The sequence below is a fragment of the Festucalex cinctus genome, chromosome 1 (assembly GCF_051991245.1).
Source record: "Festucalex cinctus isolate MCC-2025b chromosome 1, RoL_Fcin_1.0, whole genome shotgun sequence".
NCBI lineage: Eukaryota > Metazoa > Chordata > Actinopteri > Syngnathiformes > Syngnathidae > Festucalex > Festucalex cinctus.
This window is the reverse complement of record NC_135411.1, coordinates 11,888,378-11,911,016: the sequence shown is the minus strand read 5'-3', so window position 1 is coordinate 11,911,016 and position 22,639 is coordinate 11,888,378. Positions and strand designations below refer to the sequence as shown.

At 41.0% G+C, this 22,639-nt stretch overlaps 1 protein-coding gene across 6 annotated transcripts in view; it reads left to right on the top strand.

Moving 5' to 3' along the window:
• Nucleotides 1–22,639, top strand: part of LOC144015910 (receptor-type tyrosine-protein phosphatase mu) — a 267,193-nt gene that overhangs the window by 51,032 nt on the left and 193,522 nt on the right. For all 6 annotated transcript variants that reach the window (XM_077516393.1, XM_077516421.1, XM_077516411.1 and 3 more), the window contains exon 2: nucleotides 10,647–10,769. In XM_077516393.1, coding sequence (XP_077372519.1) covers nucleotides 10,647–10,769 — 123 coding nt within the window. The remainder of the gene's footprint in view (nucleotides 1–10,646; nucleotides 10,770–22,639) is intronic.

The window sequence follows — 22,639 nt, the reverse complement described above, 5'->3', positions numbered from 1 at the left end:
TCGTGTGATGCTTCTTGGCGTCCTGCGGCGGTAATTGCAAATATGATGCTAATTAGTTCTTCCTGGAGTTCCGCATTGAGTGACGGCTCGTCGAGGTTTTTAAAAAAACAAGTTAGCATATCAAATGCGAAGAGATCGGATCGAATCCATTTGAGTGCGGAGTACAGGCTGCCGTGCATGACAAGAAATGATGCTGCTTGACAGTGGCTTTGTCCTTTGTCCAACCAGCATCCATATTTTGATTTTTTTCTTTTCGAGATTGCAATATTGCACCACTATTGCAGTTTTTATATAAAATATTAGGGATGGACTGATACGTGTTTCAGGGCTGATGCCGATTATTAGTAGTAGTCAAGAAGGCCGATTACCAATATTTGGAGCCGATATTCATTTGCACTAAAAGGGAAAATAATAAAGTAAAAAAAAAATAATGTTGAAATGCCTTTATGGTATGTAAGATGAAATTTTTTACCCATGGCCGTGATTGGTTAAAACAAACATGTAGAATGATGCATCATCCTATCAGCTCGAATTATTATCGACCAAATACCTGTGGAGAGGTACCAGATGGATATTGCAGAGAACTCAATTGAGTGAAGCGCATATCCATCTGGCTATTGCCAGATTATGGAAGTACAGGTTTTTATATATCAATATTGGAGGAGGTACAGTATTAGTAATGCTCTATGATGTTTTTTTTTTCTTTTTTCTTTTTTTTCTTTTTCATTGCTATCTGGCATTTATGAAACTTATTAGCTTTGGAAAAGGTATTCAAAGTGTCCTCAGTAATTTATTCATTTATTTTTGAAATAATCTATTATTTTTCCATGATGGCGTCATTAATAACGTCCATGGTGATAGGCAAGTATGGATACCAGGTATTGGTACCGGTGACGTTACCTGGCCTTATTTCAAGCAGTAAGGCAGTCGCATTAATACCAGTATCGGCCCTCCTCTTGTGGCCATTTTACGATCAGTAACAAGAAATTAGAAGAATAGAAAATTGTCATTAATTTCATGCAGTTTTAAGGAAAAATTCTGTATTGGAATATAGCGGTCTTTGGGGGAAATTGAATCTACTAGTGGTATCGGTATGGGTGAGTACTAGTGTGCTAAAAAAATCGATACGGCAATATATCGTTGCGGGCCTCATTACAATACACGTATCGATATGCAGGCGCCAGAATCGATATTGCTCGTTAACTTTAAATAGGCAGTTAATGTTTGCCTTTGCAGCTTGCATTGTACCTAAAAAATAAAAACCAGCAGCGTCTTTGAAGTTAATTGCCTTCAATTAATGCAAAAATAGCTCACCGGTGATTGGACACTGTGTCTTACTCAGAAAAATGAAAGCAGAGGAAGGATATCAACATTTATTTACTTATAAACTTAACATGGCACGTGTCTTAATGTACCAATTTTCCTATATTTTGTTTAAAATCGAAATAGAACATGTTACATGAAAAAAGTAGTTTTTATTTCCCCAAATATTTCAAATAAGCACATTTTAGATCTGTAATTTTAATACTTTGATATTTTTGCTCATATCGGCTCATGCTATTAATAAATGTTCCCGGTGTGTCTGAAAGTGGCTCCTTGCTCTGTCGTGCGTACACATTTAGAGCAGGCATGCCGCTAGGTGGTAAACCAGAAGAGCTGCTAACAAAAATAGTTTTATCAGTCAGCATAACAAACATATCCTTTAGGTATACATATGGCTTTTATTATAAAATGCGAGGAAATTAATGTAATATATCAGGATACGTATCACCTCGAAGATCAAGCATTGGGATATGCATGTATCGCGATACGTATCGTATCGTGACACCTGTATTGTGATACGTATCGTATCGTGAGGTTTGTGGCAATACCCAGCCCTAGTGAGTACTCAAGTGGTGAGTACTCAAACTGGTATCGGTCTGAAAAGTGGTATCGAACATCCCGTGTGCGTCTTTTCTAGAAATGATTCGTTTCAAATCTCGTCACGTTTCTCAATCCTGACTTGAAAATGTCCACAGTGACTTTTGGTTTGTTCTCAAAAACTTTCAGTAATGACTTTAGAGGACGTAGAAATTATGTTGGTGACTTTTATCGGTCATAATTTCCCAGAGGTGTCATTGTCTATGATTTAGGATTGATTTAAAAAAAGAAAGAAATATAAAGAAACTGTTTTTAAGCTACATAGCTACGGTGCCATTTTCAGTATCCCATGTACAAAGTTTACACAAAAGGTGTTAAAAAAAATAAAATAAAAAATCCATCATTGAAATGTCTTTCATGTTTGTCCTCCACAAAGCTCCCCTCAGTCACTCACCGGCATTCAGAAGACAGCGTGTGCGAGGTGTAGCATGCCGCAGCGCAGCGCCAAACTTTCAGAGAAAAAAAAAAAAAAAAAAAAAAGTCGACTTTTCGTTACAGGTGCTGGAACAAAAGGCCTTTTAAGTCTGACTTGGGGGTGAAAATCTTTAGGAGAAATTGGCGGCGGTGCGAAGGGGTTGACGTATTGATTGTGGCCTCTGGCTCCGTCCGGGGAAAAAGATGGATAGATTTCTTTGAAATGTACTCGCTGCGAGAATATAAAGACTGTTGCGCGATGTCGTTCGGGTATAAATTGTTTCGTGGCACATCCAGCGGGCCCATTTTTTTTTTTTTTTTTTTTTTTTGCTGTGATGGCGCACAACGGCGACGATATCAACCCCCCGCTGGGAGACGTGGCATTCCGATGCCATTGATTGATGCTTTCATTTGCATGCGGGGCGTCTCCACCCCATTTTCACTGATGGATTGGGGCCACCGCAAAGCTGGTGTCATTTCCAGGTGACAAGATCCAGAAAGACAGATCAATAAGAAGGAGTACGGGTAATTTTCTTGATTCTGAACCTTAATGGTACCGATCGAAAGCACTGCCAATGATGTATTGCTTGTTGTTCAGTATTAAGTAGGCCGACATGCTCTCATAAATGGCTAATGGCCGCAAAGCCCATTTGAAATCATTTGCTAACCAAAACAGCAGCACCTACCAAGGCACTAAAGCAGTCTTTTTGTTGTACAGTGGTACCTCTGCTTACGAGCGTCCCTTCATACGAAATTTTCAAGTTACGAAACTCCTCAACAGGAAAATATTTGCCTCTAGTTACGAAAGAAGTTTCAAGATAAAACTACAGTATGGGCTGCTACTCGCAGCTCCCAAAGTTTCCTGAACGCAACATACTTACAGCTGCTCTGCCATTGGCTATTACTGGCATCTTCCTGGCATCCGATTGGCTAAGAGTATTTGACCATAGAAATAAAATAGAGTGTGTCTATGTAGAGAATGTGTCTATGTAGCGTCCTCGTCATTCGCCCCTCGGGCCTTGAGGTGTTTAGATAGTTTTACGTAAATATTAATTTACAGTTGACGAATTTGTGAAAAAACAAAAACAATTGATGATTGATGAAGGCTACGTTGCACCGTAAGTTTTCAATTGCGACGAGACAGGCCTTTGTTTTTTGGAAAAAGATCCCTCGCCCTACCTGAAGTTTTGGAATTTATTGAAAAGAATCACCCAGAAAATGTGTTCATGATTCGGGCGATCGCTCACTATGATGATGTTTTCCTTGGACATTTTCGAAGGATTGTTAAAAAACAAAAAAAACAAGGGCTCCAGGTGGAGGAGTGGAACCGTCACTTTCCGGATGGTGTAGGTTCACTTCGCCGCCTGGGAGATCATGTGCGGCTTACATGATGTAAGCGGGAGTGAGAGAGTGAGTGATAAAAAAAAAAAAAGAGCAAACCATTCACGACCAGACCATGGCTGAATTCAGTGTGGTGATCAATGACTTCCGCCTCATCGTCGTAGTTAGCGGCAGTTGTTTGTGACTGTTACAACAGTGAGATATTTTGCCCTCTTCATGAAAATGTGGAGTAACGCATTGAATCTCTGGACAGTAACTTTAATCAGACTACTTTGGAGAATAAAGTAACGCGTTAGACTACTAGTTACTTTGGAAAGCAAATTTTTTTGAGTAATGTAATGTAATGTAATGTAATGTGTAACGCGTTACCGGCAACACTGTTAAATATGCCCAAGCAAGTCCCAAACTGTGTTCGATTTCGTTACATCGCTAATGCTAACACGATAGTTAGTGCTATAGGTAGGCTAATGAATAGCATGTATGTGACGGTGTTAAAATGCTTTAAAAGCAGAAATCAACCCAAAACATTTCGTTGCAATAATAAGTTGTATGTGCCCCAACTAGTAGTCGGCATTCTGATTAATATTGCGTTTGTGGAAAATTAGTTAAGCAGCAATATCCATTCGTTTTGAATCCATCTCAGGGGGCGGCCATTTTAAGACTTGCTCAGTTTTCTCTATGATGGCTCGCCGGCCAACAAGTCTGTCATCTGGAGCTTCAAAATATATCTTAATCTCTACAGATTGCAATAAAACTTCATGATACATTAGAAAAGAAGATCAATGAAGAAGAATGATGAATGATAAATGAATGAAGAATCAATGTTTTTAAACTTATCTCAACGCAGCACCGTATGAGGAAAATTTGGAATATTTTGTATTCATCAACCAGGAATATTCTGACTTCTATAATGTATCAGTATATAAAATGTTTTTTGCACAAATGAAGGTCTCATCCGCATAGCAATGAAAAGAAATTCCATGTTTTCTAAGGATGGAGCCCAAGGGCAGTAGATATAATGAGAACAGAATGGGCCCTAATACAGACCCTTGCGGAACACCATATGACAGTGGGGCGGTGTGGGACTCGGAGCACAAATGAAGGCTTCCCACCAATAACTAATGTCGTCCCTTGGCCACTCCTGCGAATGAATACATTTTCCATACCAGACGAGTGGAGTACTATTTTCTTCTTTCATTTCATAACAAGATCTCTGATGAGGATGTGTAATGTGCACCCAGTGAATCATTAATAGCTCGCAAGTGTTGATGACGTCCTTTGAAGGCACCCGGCGACACCTTTCTGATTCATTATTAAATACGAGTCGTTCGTTTAAAAACAACCCTCCGAACTAAACCGCTTTGTGCGTATTCTTTTTGATGACTTTTTTTTTCTTTCTTTTCCTCCATCTCCTCGTCCTCTCCCTCCCCCGCCGAGTCGGAATACATTTCGCCACCAACCGACGCCATCGATTTTGAATATCAACCTTAACCGATAAAAGCCACCTCTTTTGAACGCGGTCGTGCTGTGAGAGGACGGTGGGCGGCCTGGGGTGACTCGGGGAGGGGAGGCGAAGGATCTTGGAACTATTGAGTGCAAATATTGATGGAAGCCAGCCAGTGGCGGCGAAGCCGCGGCCAAGGAATCATGGAAATGCCCTCCGACTTGCATCTTGGCAACGCATATATTTGTATTTTTTTCAAACACGCAATATAAAATATATGCTCTTTTTTTTTTCCATGCTGGTCAACTGAAATTTTTTGAAAGCGTTGGAGGAGCTATTCATGATGTCTGTGGTGAATTTCGTTTGATGTTATCCGCCATTTCTACAAATGATTGCTTTGAATTTCATCAATTTTTTTCAACAGCTGTGTGAGACGAGATGTCTGCAGGGATTTTTTTTGGAAGTTGGGGGAAGTATTAATGTCAATAGTGATTTTTTTTTTTTTTCATCTGACAATTCTAGAAATTATTGACTTGAAATCTCTGTAATGTTTCCAGACCAAGATGTTATTTATTTATTTTTTTTTAAATAGGGATGGAGTACCCGGATATTGGGCTAATAATAATAATAATAATAAAAAAAAAAACAACCAACAAAAAATATACTTTATTTGTTTTTCATGACTAGCAGGAAAATTGGGAAAAAAAAGACAAAAATAAAAATCAATATGCATCAAAAAATAAATAAATTTGACTAGCAGGAAAATGGGGAAAAGGACAAAAATAAAAATAAATATGCATCAATAAATAAATAAATACATAAATAAATACATAAATAAATAAAAATACTGAAACGCTTTTTTTAAATCCATGAATATGTGGTGTCTGTAGCACTTGACGTGACTTGACTTGACTTGACAGGGGTGGGCAATCCCGGTCCTCATAGTCCTGGAGGTCTTAGATCAGGGTTTGGGGCCTCAACAACCCCTGTCCAGCCTGTTTTCCATGTCTCCCTCCTCCAACACGCCTCCTTCAACGAATCAGCTAATCAGCAAGCTCTGCAGAAGGTGTATTGGATGAGGAGGAGATGGAAAACAGGATCAGGATCTGTTTTAGGTATTCTTTTTAGGTGTGTTCTTCTCAAACACACCCGATTCATATAATCAGCTCATCAGTAAGCTCTGCCTTAGCCTGATGACGATCCTGATCATTCGAATCAGGTGTGTTGGAGGATACCTGCAGGAGTCAAGGACGACAGCCCTCGAGAACCGGGATTGCCAACCCAGGTGTTCGTCTCTATGAATGATTTTTTTTTTCTCATCAGTATTAAGCATTGAATTTTTTATTTGTTTAATTACTTCGAATTGTTTCAAATTTTTCAGTTTTCATCTGTAGTATTTTATTGTATTTTCTGTATTTGTTATTTTTTTTATTCTTGTTATGTCAGATTTTTACTTTATGTGCAATTGTGCAGCACTTTATATGCATCTATGGTTGTTTTTAAGTGTTCTATAAATAGATGCCGTTCTTTAAAATGAAAAAAAAAAACCTATGAATTTGGGCAATTTTTTTTCTTCTTTTTTTAATGCCCATTTTATTTATTTCTCTCGTTCTCCATTTTTGCCTAAATAACATTGTCAGACATTCCTTGTTTTTCTGATATATATACATAAGAACTCGTCCTTTCTTACCAACAACATCAAACTAAAGTTAGCTTGCATAAAGTCACATCCTTTGCTTTAATGACCAAAAAAATAAATCCTGTGGACCATTCCTCAACATGTTACCTCTGATACTTTGGCATTTTCGTACATCTACTCCCCCCCACCGCCGGCCGAAAGCAGACAAGTCGGCAAATAAATCATTAGCGGCTGCCCTATGCAGCTGGATATTAATTATCCCGTGATCGTCGCTCATTTGCACGTTGTACTGAAAATGTCACCGCCGAGATGAATTGGAAAACATGGAGAAGAAAAACAGCAGGAAAAAAAACCCAGAAGCCCATCAGCTTGTAGCCTTTATGCTGCGGAATGTCAGAAAGAGATGACATATTGTTTTGGCCTGCTGTCTCACAGCAACAGTGGAACAGGGAACACGTAAGCAAAGTTGGGCGGATTCATGTGGTCTTATTTGCGTTTTATTTGGCCGATTTTTAGACGTATTAATTTGAAAGGCTGCTTCAGAACGGAAAAACAGCTGAAGGTACTCCTTGTGGCCTTTAACTCATTCGCTCCCAGCCATTTTCACAGAAGCAATCCCGTTCGCTCCCGGCTGTTTTACTGGATTTTGACTGATTTTGCAAGGCCCACAGAATATTGTGTTCAATTGCTATAAAAACATGGAACCTATCAAAAGAAAGATAAAAGTCACTTCTTTCATCAGGAAAAAAAGTATGTTTCTATCTGTTTCCGTTTTGCAGCAATTAGCATTAGAAGAGAGCTAAGTTTCATCAGTTTTCACAAATCTATTTAAAATTGTAAGTAATTTAGCTTTTTTTACATGGCCCTGGTTGATCTCCTTTGCTCTGCTGCCACCTGCTGGCCGTTTGTGTAATAACTACCATTTCTGCAACCGTTCTTTGCAGTTGCGAGGCTGCATCAAAGCCTCCTGTATGCTCTAGCATGAAAAAAAAATAATAATAACGTATAAATACGTCTTTGGGACACTTAAAACATTAAAAAAAACAAAAAAACCCCAAACGTATTTACAAGCAAATGAGTTAAGGTCCCCAAAATAAAAGCCTGCTTGTCACTAGGGGTGGGACAAAAAAACGATTCGACCGAACCATCGGTCGTCAAGGGGAGCTAAACGACCGTATCGGTAGCAGACTTGTCAACCGATACAAAATCCGCCGGGAATCCTTAGATACATTGCTTGTAAAGCTGTGGACCGGATATCGCGTTGCTGTGAATCGGTTGCGAGTGAGGCTTTATGGTTTTCATAACAATAGCAAGAGTTCTGCACCGTGCTCTACTTGTTTTGTTTACATTTCAGTAGCAGCACTATTCAAGCTACTTCCGTGTTTACAGAGAGCTAGAAAAGTAGCGCTCGGAGACGCTTCATTCCCCGGATGTTGTAAACATAATGCAAAGACGTTACGCACCTTGGGGGGGAGCCTACCGTCAACGCCGTGCTCGCGACACGGCGCACGCGCGCAAAACGAGTGACAACATGCAAATGGAGACAGTTAGCAGAAGCCGGTGCCGTACATCTCGGTATTTCCCATGGCTATCGAGTCCTCTCGGTGCACTTGTATGTCCCGGGCCGGCGTTGGTACTGCGCGCGAGCCAAAAAGAATAACTCCCGTGACGATCCAATGCATGGATTCAAACGACACAGGTATGTTCTACAGCCAAGTCAATGTACACAACTAGCATGAGCAGCAGATAGGAGAACTGAGACGTGCCCGCAATTACGTCATCAAACTCAAAATGAACGACAGCCCAAAAAACAAAACAAACAGTAGTGATTCCGTGGTCATCATCGTGTCTCAGATTAAAAAAACAAAAAAGATATCATACATTAACCAAAAATGAATGTGATGGCAAAGGAAAACAAAAATTGTTAAAAACAAAAATTGTTGATAAAAAGGTTCGGGCACTTTTGGAAATATTTTTTGGATATATTAAGTTATTAAAATGGGTTTGATCGATTTATTGTTCCATAAGGTGGCTTCATATTTCTTTTGGCTGGACGGTAGGTTTATTTCATGTCTTAAATTTATGTTTCTGAAATACTTCACAATGTGCACATATTCTGTTTAATTGTGTTGGTGTCTGTCTAAAGGTTAAATATTTATATTTCAAATTGAATTATCAACCTTTTGTTTTCCTGATCCTTATTTTGAATAAAAAAAAACCCAAACAAAAAACAATTATAACTGTCAATAACAACTAATAAATATTTAAACTGATACATTTTCAGTCATATCGCCCAGCCCTTTGTTCCGGTCCATTTAAATAATTGATTCAATATATAAAAATATAGAAGACATTGTTGTTGTTCTTTTTTTACACATTTGTAGATACTGTAAAAATTTGTGGTGTTTTAAGATTAATGTTTACAAGCAACAAATGTCACTATAAGTTTTGAATATTGAAATTAATCGTATCGAATCGAAAATCGTATCGTTCCCAAACTTAATCGAACCGTATCGAACCGTTCTGTTCTGAAAGATAATCGTTTTTCAATCGAATCGCAACTTGTGTATCGAGATACATATCGAATCGGCCTCATGTCAGAGATTCCCACCCCTACTTGTCACAGTTAATCACACAAGTACAATAAGGTTCTTCGCCGCAGCAATATTGCTAAAAACAACTCAACTGAATCAATGTCGACTCACTTTAAGACAACTTTGACTTTCCTGTTTGTGGATTGTTTCAATTGTGCAAAGTGGCGGTCATCATCATGAAATTTGACAGTAATTCATATGACACCGACATTGTGCGAGTGCATTGTGACCAGCCGTGCTCTAGGCTATTTGTTGACTCGCTCTTATTTCTAGTAGCTGCATTTATTTATCTTAGGCACCCATTAATCATGGCACATACTTTGCACGAGTGCTCATGCAGGAACCTGAATGTTGAGGATTATTATTTTATTTTTTTGTCTGTGGATTATTTCTACTAGTTTTCTTGAGCGATAACATTAATTAGATGAGAAAAATAGAGCACGCCAGCATATTCACATAGTCGTGCCTGATTGAATGTGCCGTAGACGCTGTGGACTATTTCTTGTAGTTATGTCTATTGTGCAAACTGGTGGCTTCATGCATAACTGATGAGAGGATCAAGAGCATTAATCCTATGACACAAAAAGTACGCAAACACATTACGTCTGATAGTGCCGTGGACTTTTTTGTTTTGTATGTGTCTTGTGTCTGGTACAGTAGTTTTATTTATTTATTTATTTATTTATTTTTTGTGGCTTGTTTCTGGTACAGTAGTTTTATTTATTTCAAATATGCAATTTGGCAGTATTGTTAATTGTGATGTATATTGCAACCTGTGCATGACCAACTGTCGCAGATTTTTCTTTCTTTTTTTTTTAACTCTCTGGATTACAGCATTTTCAATAAGTGTGTTAATTTCTATTGTGCAAGGTGTTGGCCATCCTTGAATACTGGCTAAATTATGCAATATTTTTATTAGATTACACAAGAACTGAACATTGTGACCAATCTTGTTTCTGGATTCTGTGGATTAATTCTAGGCATTGAAGTTATTTCTCTTGTGCAAGGTGGTGATTATGAATAACTGACCATAAGAACCTTCACATTAATTATTTGACAAATTAATTGCGTGAGAGTATTGTGATGATGATATGGATGATTTTTTGATTAGTTTTTGGTACTTTTTTTTTCTGTGGATTATTACTATTATTTTTGTATATTATTTCTATTCGGCATGATGATCAGCCAGAGAGAGGTGCACATTGCGCCTGACCAAGCATATTGTGGATTATTTCTAGGTGTGCTTATTTTTCTTGTGATTTTAAATTGAAGATCATTTTTATTTTTTTTGCAGGCGACTGTAACTTTGCGAAACCGCTGGCAGCATGCGGCTACAGCCAAGGCAGAGACGATGACCTGGACTGGGAGCAGGTGAATGCCAAGGACAAGCCTTCCTCCGATCCATGGATGCCCTCAGGTAGGGACGGACAAGCTACTAAAAAAAAAAAAAAAAAAAGTTTCTAGTTGGTTGGTTTCATTCGCTAACCAACATTCTTATTCATATTCTTGTGACCAGTAAGAAAAAAAAGTCACGTAGGACATTGGCAATTATATCTTTTTTTTTCCCCTCAACAGTTGTGCTCATAGGTTTTCATACCACTAGGGTATGTACATTTATGAGTACAACTATACATGTACAAAACCTAAACGTTGCTTAATGACACAAAAATGTTATAACTAGTCAGCCATCAAAATTGACATGCACATCTCTACTAATGTCAACTTCAAAATATCAAAACGATATCCACAATATTTTGGATTTTATAGACATTAAGCCTTTTTTTTTCACCTTACCTTAAAGGTATGAAAAATTATGAGCGCAATTGTATTCTGCATGAAAGAGCAGTGACATGGAATGGGGAGGGGCGGAGCTTCTCCCGACCTGTTGGGCCAAAGGCAGTTGTCACAATCAGATATGCATTTTATGTAAAGCACCAGGTGGGTTATGTGATTGCAGTTTGTCCCAAAAGTGATAAAGTTTTACTGGATTAGCTTTTGGAATTTGTTAATTAACCAAGCATTGGTAATTTCAATTTTCTATTAAAATTTTTTTTTTTTTTTTTTTTTTATGAAAAATTATGAAATCCCACCAGAGTGGATCTTCAGTTCTATTTCGTCCCTCCCGACCGCCAAGTGGCGGTGCTGTAACCAGCACGGAACTCCCCTTTTTATAATCTTCAATCTGCCGATTTATGTCTTCTGACCCACTGTTAAGAAACTGGGGATTTACACAATAACCACTCCCTACACCAACTTTCTCCACCCATGATCAGCGTCGCTGGTCCAAGATCCAGAGCCACTTTCAAGTGACTACTAAAATTATTATTATGCAGAAGTGCTGAACACAAATTTTAAATCAATACACGCACATACCTCAAAGGTACTATCATGTCAAAGCCAAAAGGTAAGCAGAGTGGCATTGAATTTATAAACTGATAACAAAAGTTGAATTTTGATAAACGGCGCATACTTGATTGCTCAAAGGATTTGTCAATGTGGTGCTAGTATACTGTATGAAGTGCTTCCATGAGTGAAAATATTTTTTTTTTAGTTGCTATCCCCTTTTTCCTGCACAGAAGTGATTCAAGGCTATATAAGAAAAAAGCTGGGAACTCTTAAATTGTGCATTTGTAAGCAAGGCCGCGCAGGATTTTCAATATCAATTCCCTTTTGAAAATGTTTTGTGTCAAACGTGACAAATTCTCAAGGCTCAGTGATGGACAGATCAGCACATTTATGAGCAATTTTTTTTCTTTTTGAAAAACGTTTCAAGCGGCGGGCGATGCCTTCAATTACCCCCCCCTGTCGTAGCGCAGACATGGGCCGGGATAACAATCTCTTGCGAGAGGTCATTTTCGCGGAGATTCCTAAGTGCGGGTTAAGAGCGAGGCGGCAATCGGAGGTGAGATAGCTTTTTGTGCCTGGCGAACGCCTTCGGAGCGTAAAACAATTTCAGCGTTCTGGCGCACTGCATTTCTCCCATCCCTTTCGGAGTGGTCAAAATGGAGAAGGCGGAGGTGGAGGTGACTATTTGACAGATGACAGGTTGAGTGCTGGAGAACAAAAAGTGCAACATGCTAATTATGCCGCGGTGGAAACTGACAAAAAGGGCAAGCGCAATCGGTGGGGTGGTGCCTCTTAAGTCTGTGCGGGAATGGCTTTTTTATTTTATTTTTATTTTTATCAGAGGTGGTAAATTTAGAATAAAAGGAAGGTGTTTGTTTACTTCTATATTGTGAACACAATCAAAAAAAGATGGTTGGTGGGGACTAGGGATGTAACGATACCGGCAATATCATGATATCGTGATATTAAAACTGCTACAATATCGTCGTCGTCATGTTCACGATATTTAAAAGCTACACATCTGTTTTAAAAAAAGCCTGTTTGATTTCCATTTGTGCAGTTATAGCACCCTCTGGCTTTTTAAAAAAAATGCAATTTAATTTTCATTAGGTATATTTTGGCCCATCTATGTTTAAAATCTACACTAATTGTCAGATAAAGGGGTTTGTAAAATGCCTTGAAGCAAGTCACCCCGTGGAGGAACTCGATGTGTGCTTGCATTAGCGAATAAGTGCCTCAATATTAAGTGTTATTAGAGATTAAAGGTAGTTCATATGTATTGCTGTTATGTACAAAAGCACAATCTTGTGCTTTTATTTAGTATGAGCTCGATTATTTTTATTGTGACCTTTTTTAAATATCGCCAACCTCAGCACAATATCGTGATAATTATCGGATCGTGAACTTTATATTGTGATATCGTATCATGATATTTGGATATCGTACATCCCGAGTGGTGACAATCTGGTCTATTACTAACTAGGGATGTAACGATATCCAAACATCAGGATACGATATTATTACGATATGAAGGTCACGATACGATAATTATCACGATATTGTGGGGGAGGTTGGCGATACAAAAAAAAGTCACAATATTGTTTAAAAAAAAATGACTTACAATGTCTAAAAATACTTAATATTGAGGCGCTTACTTGCTAATGCAAGCACACGTTGCGTTCCTCCACATATCGACTCGGTTCACAAGCATATTACCTTCATCTGACCATTAACGTGGATTTTAAACATAGAAGGGCCAAAACATGCAGCAACAGTAGTTATGCGAAAATATGACCCATTTATTATTAATATTTGGGTTACATAAATTCAACCTCAAGCATGAGAATGTACTGCACTTGAATAAAATAAATGAAAGGACCCCGAGGAATAACCCTAATAAAGTCTGTAAGGGAAATCGGTCCAATTAATTATTAAATCAATAATTGTTAATTATTAAATTAATAATCAATTGTCTCATTAATTGAAGGAGACTCAAACTTAATATTTAAATTAAGTTGAGCTTGCCTGCGGAGCACCACATCTCTTTTTGATAATTTTATCAGGATAACAGATGAGAACCTCGTTGAATCAGTCATTAAAATGAAGGTTGTGCCCTTACTACAATTTTGTGAGTTCTTTGTTCAGCTTAGAGGTCACTATAAATTGTTGAAACACACACACAGTAAACCAGGGGTTGAGTTTTGTGCACGTTTATTCTCTATCCTAGGTGGGATAATCTACTTAGAATTTAAAGAAGCAAAACTAACTACTATGATAGGAAATGAAACGAGAACTAAAATAATAAAAATAATCAAAGGAGAAGAAAAGAAGAAAAGAGAAACGGTCTTAACCAAGGTGATGGATTTCTTAAATCAAACCAACATGGGACCCACAATCAACCTAGTTTGCACCAATTTGTACTAGGGCGAAGGCCTGCAAAGTTGCACTTACAGATGGGGTTGGTCTGAGAAGCAGGACCCTGGATGGAGACTCGCCAAGCCCGTTTGAAGATAGAATGGAGAAGGTTCAGTTCAGGAGAGGGAGAGACAGGTCGTCCGGCTGGCCAACTGAGCGTCACGGGGTCAACCTGCTGGCTGGGAGAGGCCCTCTTGGTGAAGGCCTCAGCGTGCTTGGGAAAAGCACCATCCGTTGAGCCTTTGCAGGGACTAAAAGCAGCGTGTTTCGCTGCGCCTGTCGCTACACGCGATGGCTTCTGTGCGTTGCCGTGTGCTGGAGGTTAAGCTAGCTGGGCTAGCCCTTTGTCTGGCAGCCGCGCCGATGGAGACCAGGAAGGAGCCAAGGAGCAGCGAAGAAGCGGGAGCCAAAGAGCAGCGGAGAAGAAGAGAGGGAGCAGCACGCAGGGAGCGTGCTTTTAAATTGGGAAGGCGGCGGCCTCCACACCAGGGGGGCCGGTGAGACCACAGTGGAAAGTTACCAGCTTGGGGAGATTTTTGGTAGACTAATCAGATTGAATCTGGATCCCATGTGTGTTAAGATTCTAAGGTCAGAATTCAACCAATGCAACACGTACAATTGAATACCTCAAATGAAATGTTACCTAGCTTACACTATTAAAACGTGCATACACATGAAAGTTTAGTGGAGAATCTGCCACTGCAATGGAACATTTTCATGACATTTCATGGAGTCAACATTTCACAAATGGCAAACATAACATTTCATAATTCATTGTTCTGTTGCAAAATAAGAAAGTCAAGTTTCTAAGAAGGCTTTTACTGTTCTGATTTGTGTGTGTGTGCGCGTGCGCGTGTCAATCAGAGCATTTGTGGCTGTTTGTGGGGGATGTTCTTGTCCTCCCCACCCCCCACAGTGGCATGTTCAGGCCACAGGAGCTCAATTCCTTTGGAACTGAGGTTGCAAAAAGTTACAACCGGCCGATAATCGTTACAGATCCTCCCTTTGGCGATGGAAACGTTCTTCGACAGAACGTTTCGGTCGGCACTTCTAGACGTGGCATCGGCAGGTGGACAGGTGAAGCACAACAATGCAGTTACCAGAGTACAAAGTTGGTGCAAACCCACCCCTCCCCTCCCTTTGCTAAAGCTAGACTCGGCAGTTGGCTATGATGTTATCTTTCCCTCTAGGTCTACACTACGTGTCGTGTATAGAGTGGAAGGGGAAAGTAACAGACGCAACAGGAGAAGAACACAAGAGTGAAAAAATAGAAGTCCAATAGTTGTCTAGAGGCCTGTGTAGGAATGTCATGTCAATGTGACTGAAAGGGGGCACTTTCGGTTCTTACTATGACTTTGGGTCTTTCTAGGGCAAAAGAACGCTGTATTCAGGGAGCATGCAGGCCGAGAAGACGTTCTCACAACTGAGCTGTTGATGTATCAAACAGATTAGTGCAGCATGTCAAGTCTCAGCGCGGTCACACCTTGCGTGTGAGCGTGCTCTGGCTGGGACACCGAGAAGAAACAAACTGTCTCGTGGTTAGTTTGGTTCAGCTTAGCGTGATGCTAGGCAGATTGAGGACTAGCGTAGTCCTTTTGGTTGTTTTGTCGGGAGACGGTAGATTGGTAATTTGTTTGCTACGCGTTGTTAGGCAAAAGGAATCTCGGTCGTGACTCGCGTGTTTTGCCATTTTAAAGTTAACGGTGTTTGGACTAACAGCGTTAACAGTTAAGGTTCTTATTTTAAATAAGAAGCTAATAAAAGCAGTAGCTAAAAGCACATTTCTTACCAATCGCTTTAGTCGTTTGGGGAGTCTGCTGAAGATCATTTGAGTCACTGTACACTTTCTAGGAAGTTTGTTTATGCACATGGTGTCATACGTATGAGTGCAGGTGTGCGAATGGGTGAAGCACAAATTTAATTGGCTATTCAATGGCGTTATGGGGGTTAGGTTTGGCCCTAGCCACTTTAAATATGTCGTTAGCGCATTCATACACAACAGCAGCAAAAATGTGTTAGCCATTAGGCGCCAGGGTGTCTGAAACCACTGTTTGGGAAGGGACCGTTTGGGTCCTGCATCAGTTGGAAAGGCAAATGCACCCATAGGTGCCTGATGGGTGGGAGCCAAAAGCTCCAAGTCATCTTGAGGATGAACCACAGGAAGAATCACAAGTGTATCTTGTACCTGCTGATGATGGTCAACAAAGATGGGCGAGGTTCGTCCCTCAATTGTAACCAAGGAAGTGAGGTCATGGAGGTTGGACCTGATTGGCTGGTCCAGTCTTGTTGTGATGACCTCCCTTTGACAGCTATGTGTCATGTCATGGGCGTATGATGTCATGACCCCCCCTTCGGCTACGTGGAGCCACGAACGGCAGAGATGTGCGGTCCACGGAGGAGCAAGAAGAAAGCCCATGACAGGAAGCAAAAGGTGACCACCAAAAGCGAATGTCTTGGCATGAACAGGTGAGCCGTCGACAGGCGAACGAGGAAGACACGCGGCGGCGGTGAGCCACACAATGAGCAAAAGTAAGAGAAGAACAATGGACTGCAAGTTCATTGAAATCAGATAAGTGTTGTTGAGCACAAAGGCTGACAACGTGTGGCCCAAAAGAAGTACTGCACGCGCGAAAGCGGGGGCAGTGAATGGCAGGACAGTGGTGTGCACCATCTGCATTGCAAGGGTGGGCAGGGTGGGTAACAAATTGCTCAGAAGCAGATTGCAAAGAACAACCACTGTGTTGTTTGGGTTGTTCGATGACAATTTCAAGTGTGATTTCAAGTTCAAAGTCCGCGGTGAAGCTGAATGGTTTGCTTCAAAAGTGAGGACAACGGCCTCAATTTGTGTCATGCATAGCTCAGAGGTGCAATCCAAGTCGCGTTCCGTAAGGTGGCAGAGTTGCACACCCTGAGTGGGACGTTCAACTTGGCCGAGGGGAGAGCTGGTGTTGCGAAGGTGACCTCTTGAGGGCATCTCGGGGACAACAGGCATGGTCCCCCCTTGAGTTGGGTGAGAGTCCTGGTGTGAGTTTTGTACACTCCGAACAGGTTCACAAGAAGTCTCTGTTAGGCTTACCGCATAACAATTGGCAGTTTTGGTCAGCGGTGCTGCTGGCAGAGGCTGCCGCACCTGTGACCAGATTTTGCGTCGGTCGTAATCTATCAGGGGCTTGAAGCGGCCCAGCAGATCTTGACCAATGAGGAGCGGGACTGATTCCACAGCAGACACGTACACAGGGTGGACCAATTTGTGTGGTCCAATCGTCCAGTGTAACGTTGCCATGGAGTCCAGATGGGTGTTAGTCAGTGCAAATGCACCGATCTCCACTGAGCAGTGGTTGACGCGGAGCGTCCGGCCACTGTTCTTCAGCATGGCTTGAAGTTGGTTGAAGAGCGTGTTGGACATTACTGTAATGTCAGCGCCAGGATCAACCAAAGCGTCATAGTCTAATGTTTGTTCAAGTGTCGTCCTCAAATAGAACTTACGCGATGCACCTTTAATCTTGAGGTTACCTAAGAGCTGTTTGAATGGTTGATTCGACTCGGTAACAGGTGCACTGGCAGAAGGCAAAGAAGGTGCTGGATCCAGTTGGACTGAAAGAACGGTGTTGTCCGACACCTCTGGCTCATTGATGGCTGTCGGCTGACTGTCGTTGGACAATTTGCGCAGCCCATCAAGAACTTTTGTCCAGATGCTGCTGTCAATTGAGGAGTCACCTGACGTGGATGGGGGCTCCTGAGGACTATTTGTGCGGGGAGGTTTCTTTTTGCGAGGTTTTGTTTTCGCAAAGGGTTTCTCCCGTTCACAACCACGGCTGGAGCTATGACTCAACCGCGCAGGTGCACTGCGGCCGTACTGGTGCTGCTGATGAGAACCATTTTGAGGCCGTTGTGCAGGATTTGATGGGGAAGCGGCGATGTCATCGTCGCTTTGCTGTGATTCGGACTGTCGTTCGACCTCGTCTGAACCACCTGCAACATGGTAAACAGAGGATTCCACTGATTTAGCAGCGTTTTCGCGTAAAAACACAAAGGCCTTGGATGCAAGTTCACGTAGCTCTAGGCTACTTAGCGTGCGAGGACAAGTTGTCACACCCAAGAGGCGGCTTGTGTTTGGGTGGAGGTTGTTCAAAAATAGTGTTTTGAATTCTACCTGTTCTTCCATGTTGGGTTCGTTACGATGCCCAAAGTATGCCTTGCGCAGGCGACTATAATACAGGCTGGGTGATTCCTTTCGGCCTTGTTTTACTGACCAGGCAGCAAGAAAGCTCATTGCTGATACTGGGCCATCAAATTCACGAGACAATGCGTGACACAGTGCTCGATAATCATTCAAGATGTGGATCGGCTGGCGGTCGATCCAATCACTTACTTCTCGAGTGGACGTCAATTTCATGAGGTAAATCTTGTCTTCCGTTGTTGCCTGTGGGAATCTCCTCAAATGAAAATCAAGGTCTTTGAGGTACACAGAAGTATTATCAGAGCAATCTTGTTTTGGCTGAAATTTCTGAATGTGCTTGGCAATCGTGTCTAACTCTTTTGTAGACATGCCTGGTTGCGCCACATGATGAGGTGAAGAAGCATCTGCTTGTTGAGCAGGAGAAGGAAGGTTGGCAGCAACTGGAGACGCACAAGAAGGCGTGGCGCCTAGCGGGGGTGCCGAAACAAGAAGTGTGCTTCTTGGTGGAAGCACAGAGACAGGTGAGCTTGCTCCTCTCAGTGACACTGCAGAGGGAGGGGGCCCCCGTGTGTGTTGAGCGGCAATTGGAGAAGTGCTTGCCATGGAGCGAGTGGGAACCGGAAGTGGCACAGGTGGCTGAGAAGCAGGTCCAAGATTTGCAGAGGAAGTCTGCAGCACATCAGACAACGTGGCAGCGTCTGAAAAAGGAACAGGTGCGTGCACCACAAGTGGATCAAAATGCAAAGGAGAGTTCACCTGAGACAGGTCCTGAACGGGGACCTCCAAAGCAGTGGTTTGGGACGGTGTCAATGGACACCTGGTGTTACCTTGTGGGACTTGCTGCAATTTTGATTCAGCGTGGGATGACTCGTCATCCCGGCCAGTGTTGAAGGATGGATGCTGCAATCGCCGGAGTTTTTCTTCCATTGCCATCAACTGAGATTTCGAGCGAAACATCTGCCTTTTTCCTTCATTGCGTTCATTTTTCAAAAGTCTAATCTTTTGAGTTAATTCCGCAATTTCATCATTCGCGAGAGCTAGCAAGTACTTGTCAAATTCATGCTCAGTTTGGAGATCAATCCAATGGGCTTCAGTGGGCTGATTTGATAGTTCTACAATGCATTCTTTTAGCTCACAAATTTCAGATGTGGCATTATGCCAATTTTGTTCATGCGTGCGGGCAGTTTGTGTACTCACTTTAAGTTCCTGTGTCAATTTTGTAACTTGGTTTCCCAAGTCCACGCGGTCAGATTCATGCAACCATGCTTCCAACTCGGTTAGCTTGCTGCTAACTTGGGCGTGAATTTGCTGTTCTGCTGTCAGAACGCTTTTCACTTGTTCAAGCTCATGGTCACTCAATTTCCACCTAGCCACTAAATTCACCATTAGTCGGCTGAGGATTTGTGCCATATCTTCGTGGGTTAACGACCCTTGTTGAGCGTCGCAAACGAGTTGCGCAATGTTGGTGTCAAGAATCTCTGCGCTAGCGCTGGCTGTCGCGTCGGCATAGCCTGGAATGAGATTGTTAGTCACGGTCGCAAGGGCATTTTCCAAAGCATCCATTGTTAAAAGTAGCGTTATGATATCCAAGATATGCGTAAACTCACTTTACTCAATTTGGAAGGACTAATTGTTAGCCAATTAGACAATGCTGGAAATGCTTAATGCTTAAAGATTGGCTTTTTGGGCTCAATTAGTTGATTCAAACTATTTTACCAAAATTCTTAAGGCACAGATTAAAGGATGGTATCCAAATATGTTACCAATTATTTTAAATGGCAATGCATTAAATAATTGAGAACCCTCAACAAAGTATTGTGTTAAGCAATTTAGTCTGCTAAATTACTATTAACCACAGCATACATTTGAGGTTACAGGTTTTAGGAAACAAAAGTCTACTAAGGACAGTCACATTAAATTAAAATTACATTTAATTCAATAGAGGTTTCCAAAAGTGCCTAAAAATTGGGTAAACACTTTTACTACAACGAGAAAAGCTATACACTACTGGTTGAGTGTTGCTTTTAATTAAAACAAAATTAAGTACTTGAAAACGGTGGTTAATTATTTAAACAAACTCTTTGGTTAGTCAATAATTAAAGTTATCAAGCGTTTTAATTTTGTTGGCAAAAGTTCCTCGGCTGCGGTACCGTGAATAGCCACAGGAGGACGCCGTCGGCGTTTAAAACGCAACGAGGCTCCTGTGTGTAGTATAGAGTCGTACTTTTGTTCGATCAATAAAGTTTTATGACTTTACCGCATAGACAAAACAACTCCGTCGCTCGTAAGTGACACAGAATGTGTCTTAAAACGAGTGTTTAAATACCTTGCACAAGTTTTAAAATCGTAGCACTTGGCAAGCAAAGTTGTTAGCAAGACGCCGCTAACGTAAACTTTGTCAATGAGTGGCACGTCACCGGAAGTTGCGCGTGCGTGTGTCGCCAGCTGTCAATCTGTCAAACACGTTAAATTCACTCCTTACGGATAATCGCGCGTGTTGTTATGCGCGGCACTGACGCCGAATTATCAAGAAGACACTAATAATTATAATTTAAATAAATCAAGGAGCGGAAACCACGGAAACGTTTTAATTCCCACGGGTTTATATCGCGATACTAAGGACTCGCGTCGAGGGGAAAGAGAAAACTACTACTTCCTGTAAGACGGTGTTAATTCATTAAACACGACGGAATTAATGAAGATTAAAAAGTGCAAAACGTACAAAAATATTAACCCTAAACTCAATGTTAACACTTGGTGAAACAGGAGTAGGAAAAATATTATAATGTAACGTTTAAGAGTGGCGAAGACACGTGATGTTAAATTGTCTTAAATCCAGTAAGAATCATAGATTAGGACGGTACAGTAGTAATTTAAATCCCTCGATTAGTTTCAAATCACGGTAACTTAATTATTTAAATTATAAAGTGCTTTGAATGCGATGTTGAAGAAGGCAGACAGTAGGCTCACGGGGGGGAGGGGGCTGCGATGTGTCCCTCTTCACACGTTAGTTGCTAGAAAGCAGGAATCAACTATACTAGCTGTAGTTTGGCAGCTGGCCGTGTAGCAATATGAGTATTAAGCAAACAGTACACTTTAGTGTTAATCAGATGGAAATCTAATTTCAACAATTTAAGCGAACTGTATAACTAGTTGTTCAGTGCTACAATTTGGCAGAGACTGGGCTCTCAGTGGGGGGTCACGTGGTGAGACGTGATCCTCTCTTGGAGGCCACAGCCAAATGAGGAGCGACTTGGAAGTCTGGCCGTTGGGCCCGCCCCTCAAATTAGTTTATTGGTCGACTGGTTTCAAGGGGTGGTTACCTGAATCCCAGTTAAGTTAAGGATACGCCTCCAAAGATGGCGGATCTTAACACGTGTGTTTTACACAAAAGGCTAGCAGTTTTAGCACCATGTGCCTTACGCTAAACCCGACAAAAGGGAGTCAACTTAACACCTTGAGAAATGTGCTGTGACTCAAATGGTGGTCTGAATGCAGAATTTCGTGCACTAGACTATTTCCTCAGCCTAAAGGCTTGTAACGTAATCAGGTAGCTAAGCTGATTGCGCCACGTGAGGTTTGGAATATATTTTTAACCCAATCAGAATTCGTGACGAGTTAGAAAAAACATTCCCAGGCCTAAAAAGTTTTGCATGCAATAGAAAAAATGTGATCGTTACTCTTCCACTTTTGTGTGTGTAACATTCACATATCGACAAATTCATTCTCTTCTCAATAACTAGTTGTTAGACTGTTATTTAGCGCTTCAAATACACTGCTTTTATACAGCGGATTGGCTCTGGCATAAAGTTGTAGTTAGATTGCTATGGAAACGAGCTGAAATTTTCCCAGAAGAACACGCTGCACAAGCTGTTTTTGGATTGTTACATGTGTGTGTTTCACAAAATATGTAACATAAATTGGCCTCACCAAAGGGGCACCATTATGTAAGGGAAATCGGTCCAATTAATTATTAAATCAATAATTGTTAATTATTAAATTAATAATCAATTGTCTCATTAATTGAAGGAGACTCAAACTTAATATTTAAATTAAGTTGAGCTTGCCTGCGGAGCACCACATCTCTTTTTGATAATTTTATCAGGATAACAGATGAGAACCTCGTTGAATCAGTCATTAAAATGAAGGTTGTGCCCTTACTACAATTTTGTGAGTTCTTTGTTCAGCTTAGAGGTCACTATAAATTGTTGAAACACACACACAGTAAACCAGGGGTTGAGTTTTGTGCACGTTTATTCTCTATCCTAGGTGGGATAATCTACTTAGAATTTAAAGAAGCAAAACTAACTACTATGATAGGAAATGAAACGAGAACTAAAATAATA